General features: G+C 41.9%; 1 protein-coding gene across 3 annotated transcripts in view; it reads right to left on the reverse strand.

The window, feature by feature from the left end:
* Positions 1-2,183: 2,183 nt before the first annotated feature.
* The window catches only part of TMPRSS7 (transmembrane serine protease 7), a 45,045-nt gene continuing 23,822 nt past the window's right edge, over positions 2,184-23,406 (reverse strand). For all 3 annotated transcript variants that reach the window (XM_065913743.1, XM_065913744.1, XM_065913745.1), the window contains 9 exons: positions 19,692-19,798; positions 15,979-16,115; positions 14,005-14,112; positions 11,307-11,417; positions 10,318-10,434; positions 9,154-9,325; positions 6,760-7,028; positions 4,855-4,991; positions 2,184-2,354 (listed from right to left, as the gene is read on the reverse strand). In XM_065913743.1, the coding sequence (XP_065769815.1) occupies positions 2,184-2,354; positions 4,855-4,991; positions 6,760-7,028; positions 9,154-9,325; positions 10,318-10,434; positions 11,307-11,417; positions 14,005-14,112; positions 15,979-16,115; positions 19,692-19,798 (1,329 nt within the window). The remainder of the gene's footprint in view (positions 2,355-4,854; positions 4,992-6,759; positions 7,029-9,153; positions 9,326-10,317; positions 10,435-11,306; positions 11,418-14,004; positions 14,113-15,978; positions 16,116-19,691; positions 19,799-23,406) is intronic.

Below are 23,406 nucleotides of genomic sequence, written 5' to 3' on the forward strand. Positions count from 1 at the left end.
TCTCTCTTCTTTTGCTGTTACATTAAGATTTTCTGACGTCTTATGAAAATCAGTCCCACTGTTTTGAGCCCTACCAAAAAATAGCATTGCGATTACTTTTTTGACTTAGTCCCAAGGAAAAAAATAATATCATTCTTCTTTCTGCTGTTTTCATCTATTTGGTGAATTGTTAAGTCTGGCCTCTTTTAATGAAAAGTTTATTCTGAGATTAAGTGTGAAATACAGTAAATCAGAACAAAATAAATCAATAACTGTGATGTACTGAGCATGTACTATAGATTTACAACTATGCTAGATATTATAAGGCTCTGAAAATAAAAGAAAATCTTGGCCATTTGAGTTTTATAAAAGGATCAGAAGTTAGATGATTTCTGAAAATTTTCCCTTTCAAAACAATCATCCAAAAACTCTTTGCCTTTCCAAAGGATTAATCTCAAAAATATACAAGCAACTCCTGAAGCTCAATTCCAGAAAAATAAATGACTCAATCAGAAAATGGGCCAAAGAACTAAACAGACATTTCTCCAAAGAAGACATACAGATGGCTAACAAACACATGAAAAGATACTCAACATCACTCTTTATCAGAGAAATGCAAATCAAAACCACAGTGAGGTACCATTACACGCCAGTCAGGATGGCTGCTATCCAAAAGTCTACAAGCAATAAATGCTGGAGAGGGTGTGGAGAAAAGGGAACCCTCTTACACTGTCAGTGGGAATGCAAACTAGTATAGCCGCTATGGAGAACAGTGTGGAGATTCCTTAAAAAACTGGAAATAGAACTGCCATATTACCCAGCAATCCCACTTCTGGGCATACACACCAAGGAAACCAGAACTGAAAGAGACACGTGCACCCCAATGTTCATCGCAGCACTGTTTATAATAGCCAGGACATGGAAGCAACCTAGATGCCCATCAGCAGACGAATGGATAAGGAAGCTGTGGTACCTATACACCATGGAATATTACTCAGCCATTAAAAAGAATTCATTTTAATCAGTTCTAATGAGATGGGTGAAACTGGAGCCCATTATACAGAAAGATAAAGACCAATACAGTATACTAACGCATATATATGGAATTTAGAAAGATGGTAACAGTAACCCTATATGCAAAACAGAAAAAGAGACACAGATGTACAAAACAGACTTTGGGACTCTGTGGGAGAAGGCGAGGGTGGGATGTTTCAAGAGAACAGCATTGAAATAAGTATACTATCAAGGCGAAACAGATCACCAGCCCAGGGTGGACACATGAGACAAGCGCTCAGGGCTGGTGCACTGGGAAGACCCAGAGGGATGGGATGGGGTAGAGAGGGAGGTGGGAGGGGGAATCGGGATGGGGAACACATGTAAATCCATGGTTGATTCATGTCGATGTATGGCAAAAACCACTACAATATTGTAAACTAATTAGCCTCCAACTAATAAAAATAAATGAAAACAAACAAACAAAAACAAAAACTCTTTTGTCTTTCAATTGTTGGCCACCCTTGCCACAATTCTTTTAAATTCCATGTAAATGTTTTCAATCCTCCTACCACAATGCTGAATTCTATCATTTTAAAGAAGAGTACTAATTGTTAGTTTCGTTAGCTGTTTGATGGTTTCTCTGTACACAATATTACCAAGTTATTGCTGAAACAATGTCCCCATGATATGGTTAGACCAAATATTGGAAAATAACGATATAGGTATTTCCTCTGTCAGTAACAGAGTTTGCCTTTATTTGCATTTGTGAAGGAGTCATTTTTATGCATTCCATTAGAACACCAAAGATCAGGCATGTTTTTTTTTATGGAATTTATTTCAATAAATCATATTTACCTAGATCTTTATAAATATCTGTCCTTGAATAAGAACATAAATTAAGGTGTGGATTCCTGAACATCTCACTCACTTATTTTATTTTAGAGGCTTGGTTCATGACATTACTTTAGTTTTCTTCCATTCCTGAATCAAGGGCCCTTTGACCCTTAAGAATGAATACAGCTGTATCCTAGATGCAATTTTTCATGGAATAAAATACATATTAATCTTTCTATCTTTCAATAAACACCAAATGTATGCAATCTGAAATTTCCAGAAGAAAAAAAATTATCTCATTTTATTGAAAATTACTGCATTCCTTTTAAAAGAATCTATCACATAAAACACAGTCAAAAATCAAACTTGCACAGTTACAAAAGAGAAGGGACGTATTTATGAATCCAGGGAACAAAGTTTGACACCCTTGTGTAAACACCAGGAAAGTTTGGTCTTCCACATCCATGGCCCCAGCTAACAATGCCAGTCAAAATCCATTTTCCATCACTCTTTCTTCGACAGGATAAAGGTCCACCTGAATCTCCCTACAGAAAAAGATAACGTAAGTAAAAGGCACTTTTGTTCCATGGTTGTCAATTTTGTTATTAAAGCGCCTAATGAATTGTGTTCAAACTCCCAGTCTGACGGGGTTCTTAGCTAATTCCTATGCAGTTTGGGGAAGTATCAAGAAATAATGTGAAACTTCTAATGTTGTTTTAGAATTACTTTTCCTGTAATCAAAAAGTTTCATTCATCATAAGAAACTTGATTCTTTAAGCCAGGAGTAACATTTGAAGATTCTTGCAAAGGAATCGACATTCATATACCTACAAACAAATAGCAAACCTCGATAACAAAAATAGTAATACTAGTAACAGTAATAACAGTAGCTGACATTTATTTAGTGCTGGGACGTGCTAAGCACTATTTTGGGTCATTGAATCCTCATAATAACCTTTGCCCCTTCGTGGATCACAGCCTTGTCGTGGTGAAGGGACTCGTGTAACTCAGTGAAGCTATAAGCCATGCTGTGCGGGGCCACCCAAGACGGCCAGGTCACAGTGGAGAGTTCTGACAAAGCATGGTCCACCGGGGGAGGGAATGGCAGACCACTCCAATATTCCTGCCGTGAAATCCCCATGAACAGTCTGAAAACATGGAAAGACATGACACAAGATGAGCCCCCCAGGTCGGAAAGTGTTCAATATACTACAAGGGAGGGGTCGAGAAGACTTGCCCACGACTGAGTGACTTTCACTTTCGTTTAGCGGTAGTATGTGCCAAACACTGTTTTGGGTCATTTAATCTTCACAATAACCTCTTGAGGCATGGTTATCTTGGAGGATTGGTTGACTTCTACCTCTATGCCATGCAACTTCAGTGTTGGCTCATGGCCGTGAGGAAAAAAGGAAAGGAGAGCCTCTGTAGTTGGCAGGGTCCAATGACACAGCCCCAAGGATCACTGGCTGATAGCTGTTACAGAGAAAGCACTCACTCGAGAGCCCTTTCTGGCATCTGAATTCCAAAAACAAAGGCTGAAATAATTCAATGTTTACATAGAATTTCTACAGTGTTCATTATTTAAAGTATAATATCTGAACTTTCACTTTCGGCTAAAGATGTTTGTGGGTGCCTAGTTGTGTTTGACTCTTTGTGATCTCATGGACTGTAGTCCACCGACTCCTCTGTCCCTGGGATTCTCCAGGCAAGAACACTGGAATGGGTAGCTTTCCCTTCTCCTGGGGATCTTCCTGACCCAGGGATCGAACTCGGGTCTACCTGCATTGCAAGCGGATTCTTTACCATCTGAGCCACCAGGGAAGCCCTAAAGCTGCCTACTCAGAGGCAGAGATAAAAATAGCATTCCAAAACTGTCCCTGGATGTCACCCCCACAATTCTAAACCTGATTAGGTAAATTCTAACTAGTAGAGAGACTGAAATCTTTTTATTTTAACTGTTGGCACTCCAACTCTATGAAGCCTCATTTAACCTCTAAACCCTGGTAGCTATGGAGAACAGAACTATATAACCAGCTACCTGCGGGAAGCACCCAAAATATAGTAGCTTTCAGAGGTAAGAGTTCAAATTCCAACTCAACTAGCTCTGTGACCTTGAGTAATTTACTTGGGCTCCCTGTGCCCCAGTTTCCTCTTCTATAAAATGTGGATGAAAGAATAATTTGAATGAATTTGTGTAAAGATCCTAGCATAGCCCTTACCACAAAATAGGAGTTCAGAAGATAGAAGTCATCTTTACAATAAGATGAGTTTCTGTAGCGCAGTGTCTAAGGTTACGGAAAGATGTGGAAACAGCTCCTCTGCCCTCTGCCTGCACATGCGGTCAGTCGTGTCTGACTCTTAGCAACCCCAGGAACTGTAGCCCACCAGGCTCCTCTGTCCATGGGATTCTCCAGGCAACAATGCTGGAGTGGGTTGCCATGCCGCCCTCAAAGGGATGTTCCTGAGCCAGGGATTGAACCCGAGTCTCCTGCACTGGGTCATCCTCTAAAACATCTGCTCACTCCTTGGTAATCATATAGGCATCTGCATAGATTGGAATCTGAGACTCATAGAAATATCCCCCCAAAGGTAACCTTCAGCTTCACCACTGTCAGGAGGCCTCCAGTCACCTTTCCCACTCCTCTTTTCTCTCCCCCAGCCTGTGTGTCAAAGGAGTAAGTGAACACAATACTTGTTATTTTAGAAGGTACACAGCCACTGCTAGGGAAATGGGCAGGAATCCTAAAACACTGCGTCCATCTTGCTATGTTTTTCAGTTTCTGGTTATAAGACAATCATGGCAGAATGACAAATGCTGACCCCATTCTCTAATTGTTGGAGAAAAATACATGGGAATTAGAAAATGTTTTACAGATCCAATTAGTATTTAATCACCTTTCCCTCATCTCAGACAATTGGATTATAATTAGTGTCTGAATTAAGGCAATCACTTGCCCGAGTTATTGCCAGTATGGTGTAGATTAAACATGAAAGCATTTATGGAAAGTACAACATGTTAGACAAAAAAAAAGTAAGATGGCTTACTCTGCAAGCATCTTTCTTGCCTGACATGACACCTGCACAGAGCATCCTCGAAGTGATGATGCCATAGGTGGAAACACAGAGGGTTTGGTCAATGAGCTCTACCTCTGCTTGCTGCAAAACGGGGGAGCCTTTATTGTCTGGAAAACACACAGAAGTAGAAATCAAGGCAATGATTACATTTACTTTATTAGACAATTTATTCATTTTCTCCTTTTACTCTATAACAATTGTTTTTAGGTAAATTCTATTATGATCCTCATTTTTTCAAATGAAGACATGGAGGCTTAGGAGGATAAAGGACTTATCCAATGGCAAACAAATAGGAAAAATAGAGCAGGATTCAGACCCAAGGTCTAACTCGACCATCTGAGCCATGGTCCTTCTCCACATACCTCCTACCTTCAAGACTGTGAGTCAGTAACAGCCGTTACCAACACTCCCTGGTCAAGAGGGCCCCTTAAGTGGAACATGATAACTGACATCTGGGAGTATCCTAGGAACCATAAAAACACAACAGTTTGGATACAGCCCTTTCACTTCCTTTTAAACCCATATGGCTAAGATAATTCATTGACGCACTCATGCTTGTAAAGAAAATACCCATCAGCAGTGCCAGGCCGCCCAGGCTCCTGGAAAGGCATGGGAGTGCGGCAGTGAGTGCGGCAGCTGCAGTGGTGGTGGCCACGTTCGCCTCTGGGCTTGGGGAACACAGCAGCGCTGTGCAAAGTTTTGTACTTTACATGAATGTTAAAAATGTTCTTTGTGTGTAGTAACTATTTAATAATACAATCAGAAACATTAAAGTCAGCAGAATGATTTTTTTTAAAAAAGAAAAGAAAATGCCCCATGATAAAGTGGTTGAAGAAACTCTTTCCTCGTATGATATACAATGATGTAATGAAAGCCCTGAGCACGGTCCTGATGGTTTATAGGTGTTCGAGCAGTGATCTGCCTTCTCCCAGAAGGCCCAGACAGGTGGTGAATTTCATGAGTTCAATAACTAAATGTGGGTAGTTAGCACTGGAGAAGCTGCCCATATTGAATCTTTACAGAGTGTCAAAGCAAGGCCAAGATACAGTTCAAGATTTAAAGATAATGTACCTGTTCTAAGCACTTAGAAATGACTATAAGGGAATCCAAGATAAAGACTAAGATATCAAGGGAAAGCATCAGCTCTCACCTCTGGGGAGATGGTCACAAAGTTTTGGATTACTCTCTTTACTGTGTATTTAGAATCCTAAGCCATAAGAACCTTGGCGGGGCAGATGTAAAGACTTCCCTGCCATACAATCTGACCTTTGTGCATATGATAAAGATGTCCCCTCTGGGCGGGGGAATTGTAAAATGGCATTCTCTCTTGCTGGACCGTTCCTAGGCTGATGTGACCATCCCCAGCCTGAATCTGCAGTCTGGGGAACTGAGGATAATCTGGGTTTCAGCCCTCACTCTCATCCACTTGGCCAGTTGCCCTCGTGAAGGACATACTTGCATAATCCTGCAGACTATTGTCTAAGAGTTGACATAGTAAGTTGTGTATGAGCAACCTTCTCTTTTTTATGAAAATGAGTCATTTTTTTTTTAATGAAAGGGAACCTAAAAATATGGAGGAAATGTTCTTCTATAGAAAACATAGCAAACTCCTACGAGATTGAAAAGGGCCTGTTCTATCCTGCCCTGCCTTACTCATAGACCTTCCCTTAAGAAGTGGTTCTCACTTCTTTGGGGGACAAGGGGAGAGCATCATAAAACCGGAATTTTAATACTCTCCTCCGGTCTATCTGTCAGAGTTGTTAGAAGGCTCAGATGAGATCATATACAAAAACCCTCTCCATGAACCCCAAAGCACCACATGGACACGAGCTGCTGTGATCTGGAGGGGAGGGGAGGGCACTTACTGACACGCACCTGCTTCGTGCCTGCGGCCCCAGCCGGTCACCCAGCACTTCTCTCCACTGTGCACTTTCTGGCCGGCAGGAGGGATGCATATCGGCTGAATGAGCTGCTTCAGGGCCTCAGGCCAGGCGACCCTGAGCTGCAGCAAGGCAATGTCGTAGTCAAAGGTCTGGCTGTTGTAGTATTCATGGACCACGATTCTCCTCACCGGGGAGACGAACTTGGCGCTGCCCTGCACGTACATGCCAAGGTGCGCGGTCCACGGCGTGGGGTCAGACAGCCTGGGACGAAAGGAAGGAAGCACGGAGTCGGAGGCTTGAAGACCGTATGTGGTTTGGAAAGAGCCTCCGCAGAGAGAGGGGCTGCGGGAAGGGAGGTCTGACTTTCACTCCCTGTTGCAGTCGCTACTGTGCCTCCGAGCCTCCCTTGTCTCCCTAGTAAAACCAAGATGAAGTCAGGTAGAGTAGGGCTGGCAGATGAGAGCTGGGTTCCAGAACATTTCCTCAGTGAGTTCTAAGGACATGCTGGAAATTTTCTTGCCATCGGTACTTCAGGAACCACCCACAAGTTAAGATTGTTAGTGACTGGAATTTATTTGGCACCTTCTTCCTATTCATGCTGACAGTGGTATTTGATGGAGACAGACAGGGCCAATAAGACAGTGATCTGGGGATCCTTTCACCAAATTCAAATGATACCAAGGCAGATTAGAAACCAAAGTGTTCCAAGCAGGAATTTAAGGAGATTTCTTTTTGCAAACTACCAGAAGCCTTAAAGATTGCTGCTCTAACTGCTCAAGCTTGACTATTCACAGGGTCCCACTCGCTATGAGCCCCCCAGTGGACTGGCATGAAGTCATGAGGGCTTTCTAATCTCCATCTGGGGTTTCTTATCTCCACCAGCACAGCTGCCTTGCTCTGGTGGGGTGAAGAGAATGTGGACGCTTTGGAAGAAAAAGAAGGACACGTCCCAAAGTGCTTGGCCCCTAATCTCACGTGCAGTACAGGGACCTAGGAGTATTAAGGGTAATATATTACATAAAAGACTAGTGATGGAACAGAAGCATAGCCATTTCAGTCATTAACATGAATCCTGTAATTTCCAGGAGAAACAAATACTCTAATTGTATAAATTCATTGAATTACTTTTAAAAATTCTAGGTGAGAAATAATTGACATATTTTTGTACCTAGGATTCAACTGGTTCCAAATAAGGTCACATTTTAAGTGAAGCTGTTGTCCAAGCTTTCCTTTCTCCCTTTGAGGGGAGAATGTCTGGCACACGGTAACCCCATCGGTAAGGACAGACAGAGCCCTCCTGACAATTATCCCAAAGGGCTTGTTTGTGATCTCCTCTGTGATATTGCAATTTATAATAAAAAATATACATTTGGTCATCCTTCCATTCCCGGTACAGAGCTCCTAAAGCTTGTAGAATTTCCTAAGTGATGAGAGGAACCAAAGTGTCTTTTGTTCTGTTACTGTGGTTACTTTGGGACTGCAACTAAGGCTGAAGGGGCTAGAGGTTGAATCTGTGTCCAGGGACCAATGATTCAATGAATTGTGCCTGTGTCAGGGAGCCTCCATAAAAGCCCAAAAGGTTTGGAGAGCTTCCGGGTTGGTAGTTAAACAGTCCACGCATGGAAAACTGCACACTTTCTCACACCTCGCCCTCTGTGTGTCTTCCGTCAGGCTGTTCCCAAATTGTATCTTGTTATAATAAACTGGCAAGCCAGCAAGTAAAATGTTTCTCTGAGTTCTGTGAGCTGCTGTAGCAAATTAGTAAAATCCAAGGAGGGGGTCCCTGGAACCTACACTCTATAGCCGGTCAGTCACAAGTGCAGGTGACAACCTGGACTTTCTACTGGTGTCTGAATTGGGGAGTAGATTTGTTAGACTGAGCCCCTAAAGTGCGTAATCTGTCTATCTGGGCAGACAAATCAGAACTGAGCTGAATTACAGGACACCTAGCTGGTGTCAGACAATTGCTCCGGGGTGTGGGAACGCTCCCCACCACCGCACTGGAAACTGGGTACAGAGTCGCTGCCTTCACACCCTGAGTAGGGGTCTCCACACCCCAGTCATCCCTCAGCGCTGTCCTCCGCACATTCCTACACTCCACAGTCTTCACACGTTCCCACAGAATTCCTTCCAACCTGAAAGCGCTATCTTATTTTCTCAGCCCAGTAAAAGCCTATTCATTCTTGATATACTTTTGTGACCTTCCCTTTAAGTTGGTAATAACTTAAAAGAACATTCAGCATACAATTGGTGTCACAGAAACAAAACGAAATTAAGAACGACCAACTGAATTGATTGAATGGATCCAAATGCAAGCTTCTTCCCACAATGTCAGAGCAGCTATGTGGTCTGTGGTCACTTCAGAGTAAGAATTGAGATGCTCTACCTGCTTCCATGGAAACAGTGGGCAGCAGAGAGGAGCCACTCCCTGGAGATGACTGAGGCGCCACAGTAGGCAGATCCAACGAAGTGGAGGCTGACTTGCCACGGCCAACCCCCCTCCCGGGTATCGGTGCCCCCGATGATGCGGTGGAGGGTGGGGGAACTGCTGCTGCAGCCTTTAGGAGAGGAGGGGTCCCATGAGTTAAAGGCAGACTTGAAAGAAAAATCAAGCATTCAGTCAAATTTTGAGCTGGGTTGGGGAGTAACTAGCTAGGTAAGCAACTTGCAATCCCCTGCTTATCTAGAGAGGCAATACGTGGGTCTGTCTGAAACCAGCACCAACAAACCACTACCTCCCTCCTGAAAACGGGCCTCGATGCAGAGCCTCTGTACAGCAACACACATGAGGGGGGAAGGGACCTATTAGTAACAGCCGTGCCAATAAAACCACAGCTGCGGAGTTCAGGTTGTTAGGTGGAGAAGAAAGATTAGTCCCAAAATCAACTGAATTGAGAGTGTCCTTGAAATTGTGTTGATTCAGGAGAGAATTTGTAAGTCCAAAACAAATTAAAACCTAGTTAAGAAAAACTAGGTGTCAAAGCAATTATTTTCCAGTGTAAATAGTATTGAGAAGGATATAGAATTAATATGTTGGCACATGGCCAATTAGAGATCATGCAATTAATAATGACACATGGCAGATTACAGTTCTCAGGTCATAGCTAAAGAAAGAACCAGCTCTTGACATTGATCACAACATAAGGCATAATTAATAAAATCATCCACAGTATTCCAGTACCTATTTCTTTTCTCATAGTTTTTTTTTTAAAGAACTTATGCCTTGATTAAGGTTATTAGAAAGTAGAAGTTCTTCATGTAAACACCTAGTGCATGAATAATTACTATCAAGAAAGAAGGCAGAAAATAAAGAATAAGTAAGTTTTAATTATTTCTTATTCTTAAGAATTAAGAAAGAATTAAAAGAATTCACTCTAGAATTTTTAATTCTGAGAAACCATTTCAGATTCAGTTCACCAATATCTACTATTCTTGCCTGGCCTGTGGCAACTTCTGCCAGGGGAATTATACCAAGAATGAAATGAAAATGAAAACACAGGTCGACTGAGGGAGAAATACAAAAGGTCAGAAGGGACGCGTTTCCACTCACTGCAGCCTTCTTCATCACTTCCATCCGGACAATCCACGTTGCCATCACATTTTGCATTTTGTTTCCTAATGCAAACATCATTGCCACACTTAAAAGTTCTGTTGTTGCATGGAATACCTAAAAATGAACAAAGGAAGAGACTGATTTGAGTGAGTGACTCTGAGCTCTGTCCCCCAAGGAGGGCTTGGCCACAGGGTCAGTGTTGGCTGCGCGTGGCAGAGGGAACTGGAGCAACCCCGCAGGGTCCCGTCCCTGTGTCTCAGCAGAGCCTCTGAAAGGCAGGCAGGCGCTAGTCCAGAATCGGTCCCACTGCTCTCCTTTCTTCCACGTAAGGGAGATGCCAAGCAATCGGCTGTGTCAGGGGCTTAATGACCTCTTTGCCATTACTTTGTCTTGTTCTCCAAGAAAATCCTAAAGCAAAAATAATGCTCAGTCCTGTTATACCGTTGGGGGGGGAATGGGCAGAATATACAGCACACCTGTTCACAGCCCTGGCTAGACAGACTATACCCAATCACAGTGTCTGGCACGTCCCTCTATATCAGACCCACAGTATATCTTAGTCAAGAGTAGCATTAAAATTATGGCAGCAAGGGAAAATCTTCCAGTATCCTCTCTCTCTCTTTTCTCTCTCTCTCCACACACGCGCGCGTAGATGCCACCTCAATTAGTGAACACCCCATCCATTTTATCTGGGCCCAGGATGATTCCTGGGACCTGAGACTTTCCATGGGAAAACTAGGACAAGCCGATTGCCCTAGCTCAACAGAGAGATTTTGATTTTGGCTTAGAAGAGTGTGCTAGGCGTGTACACCCGTGGCTGATTCATGTGAATGTGTGGCAGAAACCACCACAACATTGTGAAGTAATTAGCCTCCAATTAAAGTAAATAAATTAATTTAAAATAAATTTAAAAAATAAAATGGGAAAGTCGAAAGAAAAGAAGAGTGTGCCAGGGAGAAGAGGAGAGCGCAGCGCACTCCGCTCACCGCGAGTGCAGTCCCGCTCGTCCCGGCCGTCCTCACAGTCCGGGAAGCCGTCGCAGGTCAGGGCGCTGTGCCGCCTGAAGGAGCTGGCATTGCAGGCAGGCTGCAGAGTCCCTGGAAGGAGAACAGGCAGAAGCGGTGAGCCTGAGACATCAGCGAGACCCTGAGGACCAGCAGCGCCCCTGGAAACACGCAAGTGGTTTAGATGACTTAAAACAAAATGTGCATTTTCTCAAAACTGACAGCTCCAAGAGGAAAAGCAGATGTTTAAGCTTTGGGGTAACTCTTTGCACTTTGAGTTTGTCAGATCTGACTTTTGCTGTGCATAAATGTATTACATTTTGGTGGTTTATTTAATTACAATTAAATGTATCATAAGATTTTAAGGAAAATAAAAGTCATAAGCTGTTAGCTAAATTGAACTTGTTCACCTTCCTAAACAAGACGGAGTGTCCTGAGGTTGAGGACTTTGTCTTACTCATCTCGGTACTTCAAGTGCTTGATCGAGTAGTTGTTCTTGTTTAGTTGCTAAGTCGTGTCTGACTTTTTTGTGACCCCAAGGACTGTAGGCCACCAGGTTCTTCTGTCCATGGGGTTTCCCAGGCAAGAACACTGGAGTGGGTTGCCATTTCCTTCTCCAGGGGGCCTTCCCGACCCAGGGGTCAATCTCCTGCATTGGCAGGCGGACTCTTCACCACTGAGCCACCAGGGAAGCCTGATCAAACAGTAGGTGCTCAGGAAAAGTTCCTGAGTGCATTAATGGGTGTGAGATCTCAGGAAACAACAGACTTGTAGTCTCGTGGTAAGGGAACTCTTCTTTAAAATTATTTTATCCTGGAGACGTTCATGTCCTGAGTTAGGAAATACCAATATAAATCTATTATGGCTTTTCTTCTTTGAAATATTTTCAGGAATTTCCTTTAAACCAATGGCAGATACAACATATTGATGAGCACTCTTAGAAGGTATAATGTCTTAGGCATTTCTGGTTTTTTTGAGAAGTCATTATTTGTGTTATCTGCTCTTGTTTTTTCAGAGGTACATCTTGAGGGGAGCAGAAAGGAGGACACTGCTGCCCTGAAATAGTTCATATATCTACTCTGAGAGTCGCGAGTAACCTAGTCAACTCCTAGAGAACAGCTCACAACATGGCATGATGAGAAATGATGATTACTAATCATCATTTCTAATCACTACTAATCATCATTTAGTAATGATGATTACTAATCATCATTATTAATCATTACTAATGATGATTACGGCTCTTGTTAAAAAGTAACAATAATCACTTTCACTTGGAGCATCAAGTGACGCATTAATAGGGAATAATAACATAAAAAACAAAAACAACCTCAATCCCTATATAATAGTATATATTTTCTTAAGAAATAGAAGATCCTATAGATTTAAATTGTTAGTGAAGCCTAAGTTAAGAGGGTTTTATTTTGTTTTGCCAATTAAAAAAAGGGTGTAGAGTCATAGGTTATTTTTTATGAGCATAAGTTTTCAGTTATTTATATTTCTCTAAAATATGAAAAAGATTAAATAGCAAAAAAAAAAAAAGAAAAAGATTAATAGCATCACCATAGCAATTGTATTAAACTTTGGATCTTTATTTATTTTTAATATTTGTTTATTTATTTGGGCTGTACCAGGTCTTGGCTGCAGCACACATGATCTTTAGTTGCAGCATTCGAACACTTAGTTGCAGCTTATGGGATCTAGTTCCCTGACCAGGGATCGAACCAAGGTCCCCGGCACTGGGAGTGTGGAGTCTTAGCCACTGGACCACGAGGGGAGTCCCAAACTCTGGCTCTTTAGAAGAAAGTGTTGCCAGTGGCGTCATATGGTCTGGTGAACTATTCTCCCCATATTGCTCCCTAAAACTGGAGATAGATTCAGAAATGATGTGCAAATAGTAATGAAAAGCCAAATCAGAGATTCTCTTCCCAAAATAATAATATCCAATACCCTACCATTTAATTATCACCAATGTGATATTGATGTAAACTATACAGGTAAAAAAAAATCTTTTTCTTTTTATTTTCAACACCTGTACTCCATAAACAAGCATTCTGAGATAGTTTACTTCTCCGCAGATTCTGAACTTCTTTTTAGAGGAAAGATCTGTGCTTTAAAATGGGGCCACGTTTAAGATTGTGGTGGATTGAATATTAGCCACAGGTCTTCACTCCCTCTAATAGGACTATGCACCTCCACCTCTGCCATGGTCCCAGCCCTGCCCCTTGACTATGGCCTCAGTATTTGACTGATGGAATATGATACAAGTAATACTCTTCCAGCTCCAAGCCCAGGACTTAAGAGGAAACTTGCATTTTTGGTCACCCCGCCTTTGTTTCTACCACTGCTGTGGCCAGTCCGCTAGTTCAACAAGGAAAAGAGCCATGAGAAGTAGACCAGACTCCAGCCTGAGAAGAACCAAGCCCAGGAGGACCCACAGCTTAGGTAGTGACAGCCAGCTGAGTCCAGCCTAGATCAATCATACCTCAGACAACCCACAGAGGGATAATCTAGCGCAAACAATTGTCCTAAGTCGCTGAGTTGGGGTAGGGGTCGGGGGTAGTTTGTTATGTGGTAATAGACAACAGCTACAAAGACCAGGATATGTGTCAGCACCAACCATGGTCCTGGCAAGCCACTTACTCCTAAGAAAAGTCATAATAAAAGCTTGAATACCCACCACAGAAGAGTTCATCGCTTTCATCAAAGCAGTCATTTACTCCATCACATCGCTGGGCCAGAGGGACACAAAAGCCAGAGGAGCATCTAAAAGATCCAACAGGACAGGCTAGAGACAACAAAAAATAGGAAATCTTGTGTGGGTCCCTAAAATGCACCAGACCACATTAACAAAGAAATGTGAGTTGCTAAGTGACGTGAGTAGCAATGTGGCAATAGTAATAATATAATTTCTCCATCAAAGCAAAGCTATAGCTGATATTTGAAAGAGCAAAAGGGAGAATTTAAGAGAGCAAAGAAAGCAAACAAATCCACAAGAAGCTGAGTCAACACTGCATCCAGTTCACCATGTACAATCAGACTCCTACATCTCTACCCTTGACTCAGCAAGGATGTGAGTCTTGGCTTTATCCCAAACTTGAAGAAAGAGAAACCTGGAGCATGACTTTGAATCTAGTAGGCTCAGAGTGCAGTCTTTAGAGTTTCTGGGGAATTTAAATGGCTTTCTGGTGTCTCTGAATCCTCTATGATCAGATGCATCATTCTGAGTCTGTGCATTTAATTACATTTTCAAGTGATCTCTGCCATAAAATGTATTAGTAACCACTGATCTTAAAGGTTGGACCTAGAGAGATTAACAACTGTTCTCAAAACTCAGGACTTCTAAGGCACTTCAACCAGCCTACTCATCAAAGATTCACTGCCTGCCTGGCCCAGAATCTTTACTCCTGGGCTTGTAATCATGATAGTAATAATGAATGTTTTTTTCTCTGCCATGGTCTAAAGGACTGTGTTCTTCACCCTCAAATTGATATGTTGAAGTCCTAATGCCCAAGGTGATGGTAGGAGGAGATGGGGCCTTTGGGAGGTGATAAATGATAAACACAGAGCCCTCATGAATGATATGAGTGCCTTTATTTCAATAATAGGCACAGAGCATCCTCACTCCTTCCATCACTCTAGGACATAATGAGAAGTCTGAGGCCAGAAGATGGCCCTCCTTCAACCAAGCTGGAACACGATCTTGGATGTCCAGGCTCTAGAACTGTGAAAAGCAAATTTCTGTTCTGTATAAGCTACCTAGTCTATGCTTTGTGCAGATGAATAGGAATAGGGCATGGTCAGGTCAACCACTGTCTCAATAGCACACAATGGAGAGGATGAGTTCCTAGAAAATATTCATCATTCGAAAAAATAGTTAAAAATAAGATAGCTTACTATTTACCTCTGTCCTCACTGGTGACTGTGATATTCTGATATTCAGAAGTGCAAGATTCTGAATCCAGAAGGAGGTATATTAGTATTGGCAGAGATGGTAGGGTCTAACTGAGCTTTCTCTCAAGTCTTAACCTCATGGATTCCTAAGTGGTCAACCCTTACTCTCCCTGCTTTTTAAAACAGGCCATGAACTTCCTGAGTCAGGGTCTACTCCCTCCAGCACTGACAGCTCCCCTCAGACACTGCCTTTCCCCTGAGCACTTCCTGGCCATGCTTCCAGTAGTTCTCAGAGTGAAGTTCAACATTCTGAAGGTTGGCATTTGGACTCCTTGAACGGCCAGCTCCCGCTGTGTACCAGAGGTCGTAGTGAATTGCAACTATTGCCCCTCAATCCACCAAATGATGGTGTAAACGTCATATTTACAAAAAATTACGGATGGCGAGAAGAACAATGAATCAAGAAATGGTCTGATATTTCAGGAACAATGTAAGAAACTATTTTTCAATTATAACAAGCAATTATATTATTTCTTCTATAATTTAAACTTCAGCAGAATACATAATTGCATGTGTTATTTATCATATATTTTGTTTCTACTATATATTTATTTAAATATTATTATAAAAATATGCTAGTCAATAGCAGAAGTAAAGAAGCAGTTTTCATTCCTTAAATTCTCAAAGTTTAGAGTCATAAAATGTTTGCCTCTGTTTAACCTTTCATTACGGTTTCTTAAGGGCCTGATCTCCATCTTACGTTGACTGATGTTGTAACTGCCATATTCCACCAAAAGCGGCTTGTCCGAAAGCCTTGAACTGCACTGCAGCTGAATGTGAACCAGAGAGCTGGGCACTCGGAAAATCGTCTGGTGATCCATGTAGGAGCCGCAGTACCTGCCAGCAAGAGTTAGGGGCACACAGCTTGAGACTGTGTTAACTGCTTGGTGACCAAACTCACTGATACTTTGGTCATTTGAGCTTCATAAACAGAGACGCTTATAGTAACGCTGATGGTATTCTGATGGTAGTCATCCATCCTATGCTAAGTGATTATGATTGAGTCACTTCTGTCCCCTTGATTTTCTCCCCTGCTCAATAAAACAATAGCAGTGCTCTAAATGCTATCACCTGTTACTTTCCTCACCAATACTTAAAATTGGAAGAAATATGGGTTTATATCTCTTGGTCTTCTCTCTTCTTTCAGCATATATATAACTGCATAACAAAAAAAGAATGGCCTACTTTGTTCAGCTACAGACCTCTCTACAGAACAGAGTGAAATCCATCAACTAAAATTAAAAGCATGCAAAAAATTCCAGCAACACTTAAAACAAAAGACAACAATATTTCAGTCTAAATTAAACTCTGGTGAACTTCAGGGTTTGTCCTTGGCAAAATTTCAAAATAGTGATATCTATCTGCAATATTTCCCTACTTCAATTTCTTACTTCTCATCAGCTAGGAGAAAATGTCCCTCCTATTATTAGTTTTTATTATCTGAGCACTATGGTTAGCGGAACATGAAGTATAATCATTAATGCACTGGGTACCCATGGTAAGTTAGGCTCTGCCCTGTGTGGTCAAGACTTTTCCAGGTGAAATATGTAAGTTTCCAAAAGGAACAAATAAACTCTAGGCTTGAGGGAGGTCATTCTCCTTTGGAATCTGTGAATGGCAATCGCTCCAGGTCCCCAAAGCATTTGGGAACCACACATGTTCCGTGGATCAGATGCTGTTGTTCAGTGGGAAGAGCCCATCATTTCACAGTCCAGTGAGTGAAGTCAAAGTTGCTCAGTTGTGTCCAGTTCTTAGCAACCCCAAGGACTACACAGTCCATGGAATTAATTCTCCAGGCCAGAATACTGGAGTGGATAGCCTTTCCCTTCCTCCAGGGGATCTTCCCAACCCAGGGATCGAACCCAGGTCTCCCGCATTGCAGGCGGATTCTTTACCAGCTGAGCTATCAGGGAAGCCCCATAGTTCAAAGCATTCATGTATATTTCAGAAAGAATCTTTTGCATTTGGCTGAAGTTCAGGAGCTGATGGGTGAATATACCAGCTCTGGGGATATGAGGAGCTGCAAGGGCCCAACTGGCTAAGTGGGAGTCGGCATCCAAGAGGTACCTAACAGCTGAGTCAAGCTCTTGGGTCCAGAGTCTACTCTAGGTGTTCATCTTGGAATCAGAATCATGCATTCTAATATCACAGTGATTGTATCAGTATCTCATAGTGATTTTAACATGTACTAGAGTTTTCTTGCAAAGATGAACATACTGGTAGTTCTGATGCGAAGAACTGACTCTTTTGAAAAGACTCTGGTGCTGGGAAAGATTGAATGCATGAGGAGAAGGGGACGACAGAGGATGAGATGGTTGGATGGCATCACTGACTCAATGGACATGAGTTTGAGTAAACTCCGGGAGTTGGTGATGGACAGGGAGTCCTGGCATGCTGCAGTCCATGGGATCACAAAGAGTCAGACACGACTGAGCAACTGAACTGATAGTGGCAGTTTATGAAACGAATGTAAAATAAAGTGAGAGACCGAGAAACCCAGCAAGGGTTAGTTTACATGGACAGATGAGTGACGGGTAAGAAAACTGAGATGTAAGAGGTGAAGTAATTTGTTAAAGTTCAAATAGCAAATAAGAAGAAATAGGATTAGGATAGAGTTCAACAGATACTAAACCTTCACACTTTCTAACAAACCAACTGCCTCCCTCTCAGGGACTTGGTTGCACAAAAGCTTTGTGGGAAGCCGTTCCTTTCTCAGCTTTGTATACTGCATTCTGGCTGCCCTGGGCACTCACACCCAACCCCTGTGTTCTCTAAATTTAGGATCACCAGGCTTCCGGGTATCAGCATTACTTTTTCTTCCGTCCCTACTCTAGATCCAAAGCCTTTAGGCTACTTAGCAGCAAAGTGTCAGAAATTAGTTCAATTAGAGCCTTTCTGATGAAAAGAACTGATAATGAAAAGGGCTGGCATTTAAAATCCTTCTGCTAGTATCAAAAGAATCTGATAGGATTTCAGCCAACCCACAAGACAAGGGGAAGAACTGGCCCTTCAGGAGAAGTATTTAGAGCAGAGAGCTTTCCCAGTATTTGTGGGAGGAAACTGTCCATATTTTGGCAGCAATACAGCGTGGGTGGTAGGGGTTGTTACTTAGGTGGGGGAAGTATCCCATTTTCAAAGCGCTGCTTTAAGCATATAAGCTTACAAAAGATTTGTAAAGATTTGTGTTCTGGACCTCTGATTAAATACCAAAATGCTGTATCTTTAAAGCCTTGGGGCATATTCCAAAGTATTTATGCATCTGATGTCATTTCCTTAGCAATCTTAATCATATTAATCATAGTTAATATATTTTGATGTATGATACGCATCATTTCACTGAATGCTTACCGAAAAACTCCACCTTATTACCTCATTTTACAGACTGACAATCAAAGCAATTAAATAATTTGTCCTAGTTAATATAGCTACTAAATAACAGGGCTGCAACTTGAACCTAGGTCTTCTGCCTCCTACATAATAGACTCTTGATTCAAAAATACTTTTCAAAGGAGTACAGGCCACACATTAATAATGGATCCAAGAAAGCCTTTAAAACAAGCAGAAAATGATAGTAAGAGTGTTAGTCACTCAGTAGTGTCTGACTCTATGTCACTTCATGGCCTTTAGTCCACCAGGCTCCTCTGTCCGTGGGATTCTCCAGGCAAGAATGCTGGAGTGGGTAACCATTTCCTCCTCTGGGGGATCTTCCTGACCCAGGTATCAAATCTGGGTCTCCTAGAAAGTCATCTAAGAGTCTAAAGAAAATCAAAGAAGTTTGCTCAGGAAAATCATATAGGAAGGGAAGGTTTCATTCATGGAAGAACAAGAAGCAAGGAGTCAGCAGACGGATTTCTCAGGCTAATTTCACAAGGATCCTTAAAGTAAACTGAGAAGCTAGTTGGCAAAAACAGGGCATCCTCTAATTTTTTAAGATATGAGATCTATTATAACTTTAGAAGCATATAAACAGTAGGAACAGCTAAAGAATGAAGTAAGGGAAAGAGTGAGGACCTACTAGTTCAATTCAGGAAGCCCAGACACCTAGATTTCTCTGTTTCTTTCTCCTACTCCACAGAATTGGCTCACGGTTTCTAGCTTTTATAATCACCAAGACTTCTCTTTACTATTTTCTTTCAGGACTGCAATGGTTTATCTGCCAATTATTTTTGTGAAGTACAGAGTATGTATATCCATATCTCAACAACATGGAGCAGTGATGGAAACAGGGATTTATGAATCCTGGCTTAATCTTTTACGAGCTGAGCAACCGAGAGAAAATTACTTAACTCCTGTATTTTCTGTTCCCCTGTCTGTAAATAGCAAAGTGAAAACTCTTTGGAGAAAAGGAATCCAAGGCTTTGAACTTCTGGGCAAGGCTTTTTGTTAAATTCTTCACATACCGTAAACACTTACATGTGCTCATTAATTTCCCACCATCCATGGTCACAGCCTCTCACACTCTTCTTGGTTATTGAATAGTTATGGAATTTCAATGCTATGCCAAGAGTTGAGAGGGGAGACTATGAAAAACAAAGGTAAGTCAGTGTCAGAAAAATGACTCAATTGAAGAATATGTTTCAGACTAAGATTTTGTTACTCAGAACTCACTCCCTGGGCTTGCTGCTTTAAAGGAGTTTATTCCTTGTGCCCTGTGGCACTTGGTGAAGGAGACCAGTCCCCCTGAACAAACCGACCTAAGGAGAACATGAGAGACGGACGTGACCACCCAGGGCTTAGGCAGCCGCTGTGAGGCAGCAGTGTGATGACCCAGGTGACCTGGAGTAGATGCATTAGTTCATCTCTACACTTCTGCTTCCTCCTAGTAAATGAGCTCAACTTTGAAAACACCCACTTGTTAGCAAGTATACACACTTTCCTCCCTAAATACAATAATGACATAGTTTATTTAAGACACTATTCTGATTCTTTAGAAATAGGAAGAATGAATCAATATCCTCTTTCTATTAAACCTTAGTATTCTGGAAGGCAGTAAATGAGTCATCCCTATTCTCAGAAAAGATTAAATAAGAGAAGCAGTTACCTGTTTGGTACATGCACAAGTGAACACACACACACACACACACACACACACACAGTGCAACTGGCCTTGGTGTGGCCTTGTATGTTATGCACGTACATCACATCTGATATGCCACAATGCTTGCTTTATGTTCACTTTGATTCAGAGATTAAGAGAGAGTTCTCACATTTTAGGGAGTAGAATTTTGGCTTCCTTATTTTCAAGCTGGAGAAGGCAATGGCAACCCACTCCAGTACTCTTGCCTGGAAAATCCCATGGATGGAGGAGCCTGGTAGGCTGCAGTCCATGGAGTCGCTAAGAGTCAGACACGACTAATCGACTTCACTTTCACTTTTCCCTTTCATGCATTGGAGAAGGAAATGGCAATCCACTCCAGAGTTCTTGCCTGGAGAATCCCAGGGATGGGGGAGCCTGGTGGGCTGCTATCTATGGGGTCACACAGAGTTGGACATGACTGAAGCGACTTAGCTTATTTTCAAGTTTTAATTCTATCCAAGTTAGATAAGAGATTATTTATTGCAATGTAGCTTTTAACTTTTTAATTTACCAAGAATTTTGTTGTGATCAAATGTATGAAGTCTCCAAGGTCAGTTTGAAAAGGCGGGTAATTTCTGTTTATACATATATTACCAAACTTATTATTTGTATGATTTAATACTCTTCCTAGCCTTATTTGTTGACCCCTGCCCCTGCTACCTCTGTAATAAGCCAAGAAAAAGGAAAACCTCTTACTGAAGCACTCTCCACTTCTCTTCATACTTCCTGTAAGTTTTACAAGTAATAACACCATGTCCTTTGGTGCATAAATACTTGTAGTACTTAGATCCTTATGTGGATTGCCCTCTTTATCACTGTAGATTGCCTTCCTTTTCTCACTGAATGCCCTGATTTCAGTATTGTCTGGCGTTAAGGTTGAGATCCCTGCTTTCTTATTGATTATGTGGTCTGGTATAACTGCCTAGTTTTATTTTCAGCTTTATTAAATCACCTTTTAAATTCATTTTGTCTTTTAAAAACAGCATATAGTTAAGTTTTAGGTAATATTTTGTGATTCAATCTTACTGTCTTGTTCTTTTAACATATGGATTTTATCCATTGTTATTTCTCTGACAGACATTTGGTTTTTCAATTATGTCATCATATTTGATGTTACAGTTTCTTTGCTGTGTGGTGTGCTTCTTTCTAATGTGTGTTTAAATGTAGATTTTCCCCCTTAGCCTACCTTTGAGAGGGAATGAGTTGGGTACTTTATGATTCTGATTTAAATGTCACAACATCACCGTTAGGCAGGTAGTCTGATGCCCATCCTACAGAAGAAGAAATCTAGACTAACCAAAGACGAGTAACTTTCCCAAGGTTAAGAACTGAACTAGTCCTGCATGTCCAAACTAGCCCTGAATGTCTCTGAAGGCCTCCTTTTTCTCAACCAACTAGAGATCCGTGTTGGGAACTCAAAAGGAACAGGGTTGTTTTTTATTCACCATAAGACTAACGAAAACACATATCACATTTTTTCCACTCGTCATCTGACTTTCTTTATACTAAGAAAAAAAAGATGCAAACTGAGAGACAGTAAACTCCTCAAGGAATCAATCAAATTGTATGTCATAAGAACATATTCCAGTGTAATCCTCCACCAAGAAACTCGCTTAGGCATTTTCACTGAGTTCCAGGGCACCGAAACAAAAATGGATTTATAGGCACCACTAGCCCTCTCCCCAGCACAAAGCCTGTCTGCAGGGGAAGGAAATATGTCCCCTTGCACGCTAATCCCACCGACACAGCACGGCACACTTTCCGCTTTCATACTCAGATTAACAAGAGGCACTAGTGATATCACTGTGATGTAAATGGAGGGACAAGGTGCATTTTGACAAAGCATTGCAAGCTATTTTTGACAAAGAGACAAAAAATAGGAACAATCTACTAAGCACGCTATCTCCTTCTACGTTCTACTCTGTTCCCATTGCCCAGCCCCTGCTTTTGCTTTGTGACCTTTAACCAACTAAGGGGAGGAATTCTGATCTGGACCTGCTGTATTTAAATATTTCTCTAGTCAAAGATGATGACAGAATGCAGGACATGCCTTATCTTCAATCACCCCTAGCTTGCCAACGGTTGTATACACACAGCTCAGATGAACTTCAGATGAACACTGGAGAATTCTGCAGCAAAGATGCTTGCCACAGAAGCATGGAAGAGAGGCTTCATTCTGGGAATCCCATCTGATATGAGGAGGTGAACTCCCATGGCCCACGGTGATCCCTGCTTATGTCTGGTAGAACATACCTAATTGTATAGGGTGTTGGGCTGATAACATCTGTGGTAAAACAACTCAAAAGACAGCTTCTTTCTTTGCTTCTGAGACTCTAAAGCAAAACTGATTATTTTCGGGGGCGGGGAACAGAAGAGAGAAGGAGGTGAATGTTCAGATAAGTGATTGCCAACACACAGGGAAGTTGAACATCTTCATTATTGTTGTGTTCAGTTGCTCAGTTATGTCCTACTCTTTGCAATCCCATGGACTGCAGCACGCTAGGGCTGCCTGTCCCTCACCATCTCCCAGAGTTTGCCCAAGTTCACGTTCATTGCATCAGTGATACCATCTAGCCGTCTCATCGCCTGACACTCTCTTCTTCTGCCCTCGATCTTTCCCAGCATCAGGGACTTTTCCAATGAGTTGTCTATTTGCATCAGATGACCAAAATACTGGAGCTTCAGCTTTAGCAGTCCTTCCAGTGAATATTCAGGGTTGCTCTCCCTTAAGATTGAATAGTTTGATCTCCTTGCTGTCCAAGGGACTTTTAGGAGTCTTCTCCAGCAGCAGTTTGAGGGCATCAGTTATTTGGCTTCCTGCCTTCTTTAGAGTCTTTCTGCCTTCTTTAGCCCAGAAAAGGAGGGGCTGCCGAATTTATTTATGGAGGAAGTATGATTCCTTTTAATTTCACATGGACTGCTCGCTACTGGAGTGACTTCTGGCAAATGGTTTGCCTCCATTTCTGTTTTCTTATCTGTAAACCATAACTAGAGTATCTATCCTACATCAGAGCTGCATTTTGAAGAGCAAAACGTATTTGTGCTGAAAGC

The sequence above is a fragment of the Muntiacus reevesi genome, chromosome 21 (genome assembly GCF_963930625.1).
Source record: "Muntiacus reevesi chromosome 21, mMunRee1.1, whole genome shotgun sequence".
In the NCBI taxonomy this organism is placed as follows: Eukaryota; Metazoa; Chordata; class Mammalia; order Artiodactyla; family Cervidae; genus Muntiacus; species Muntiacus reevesi.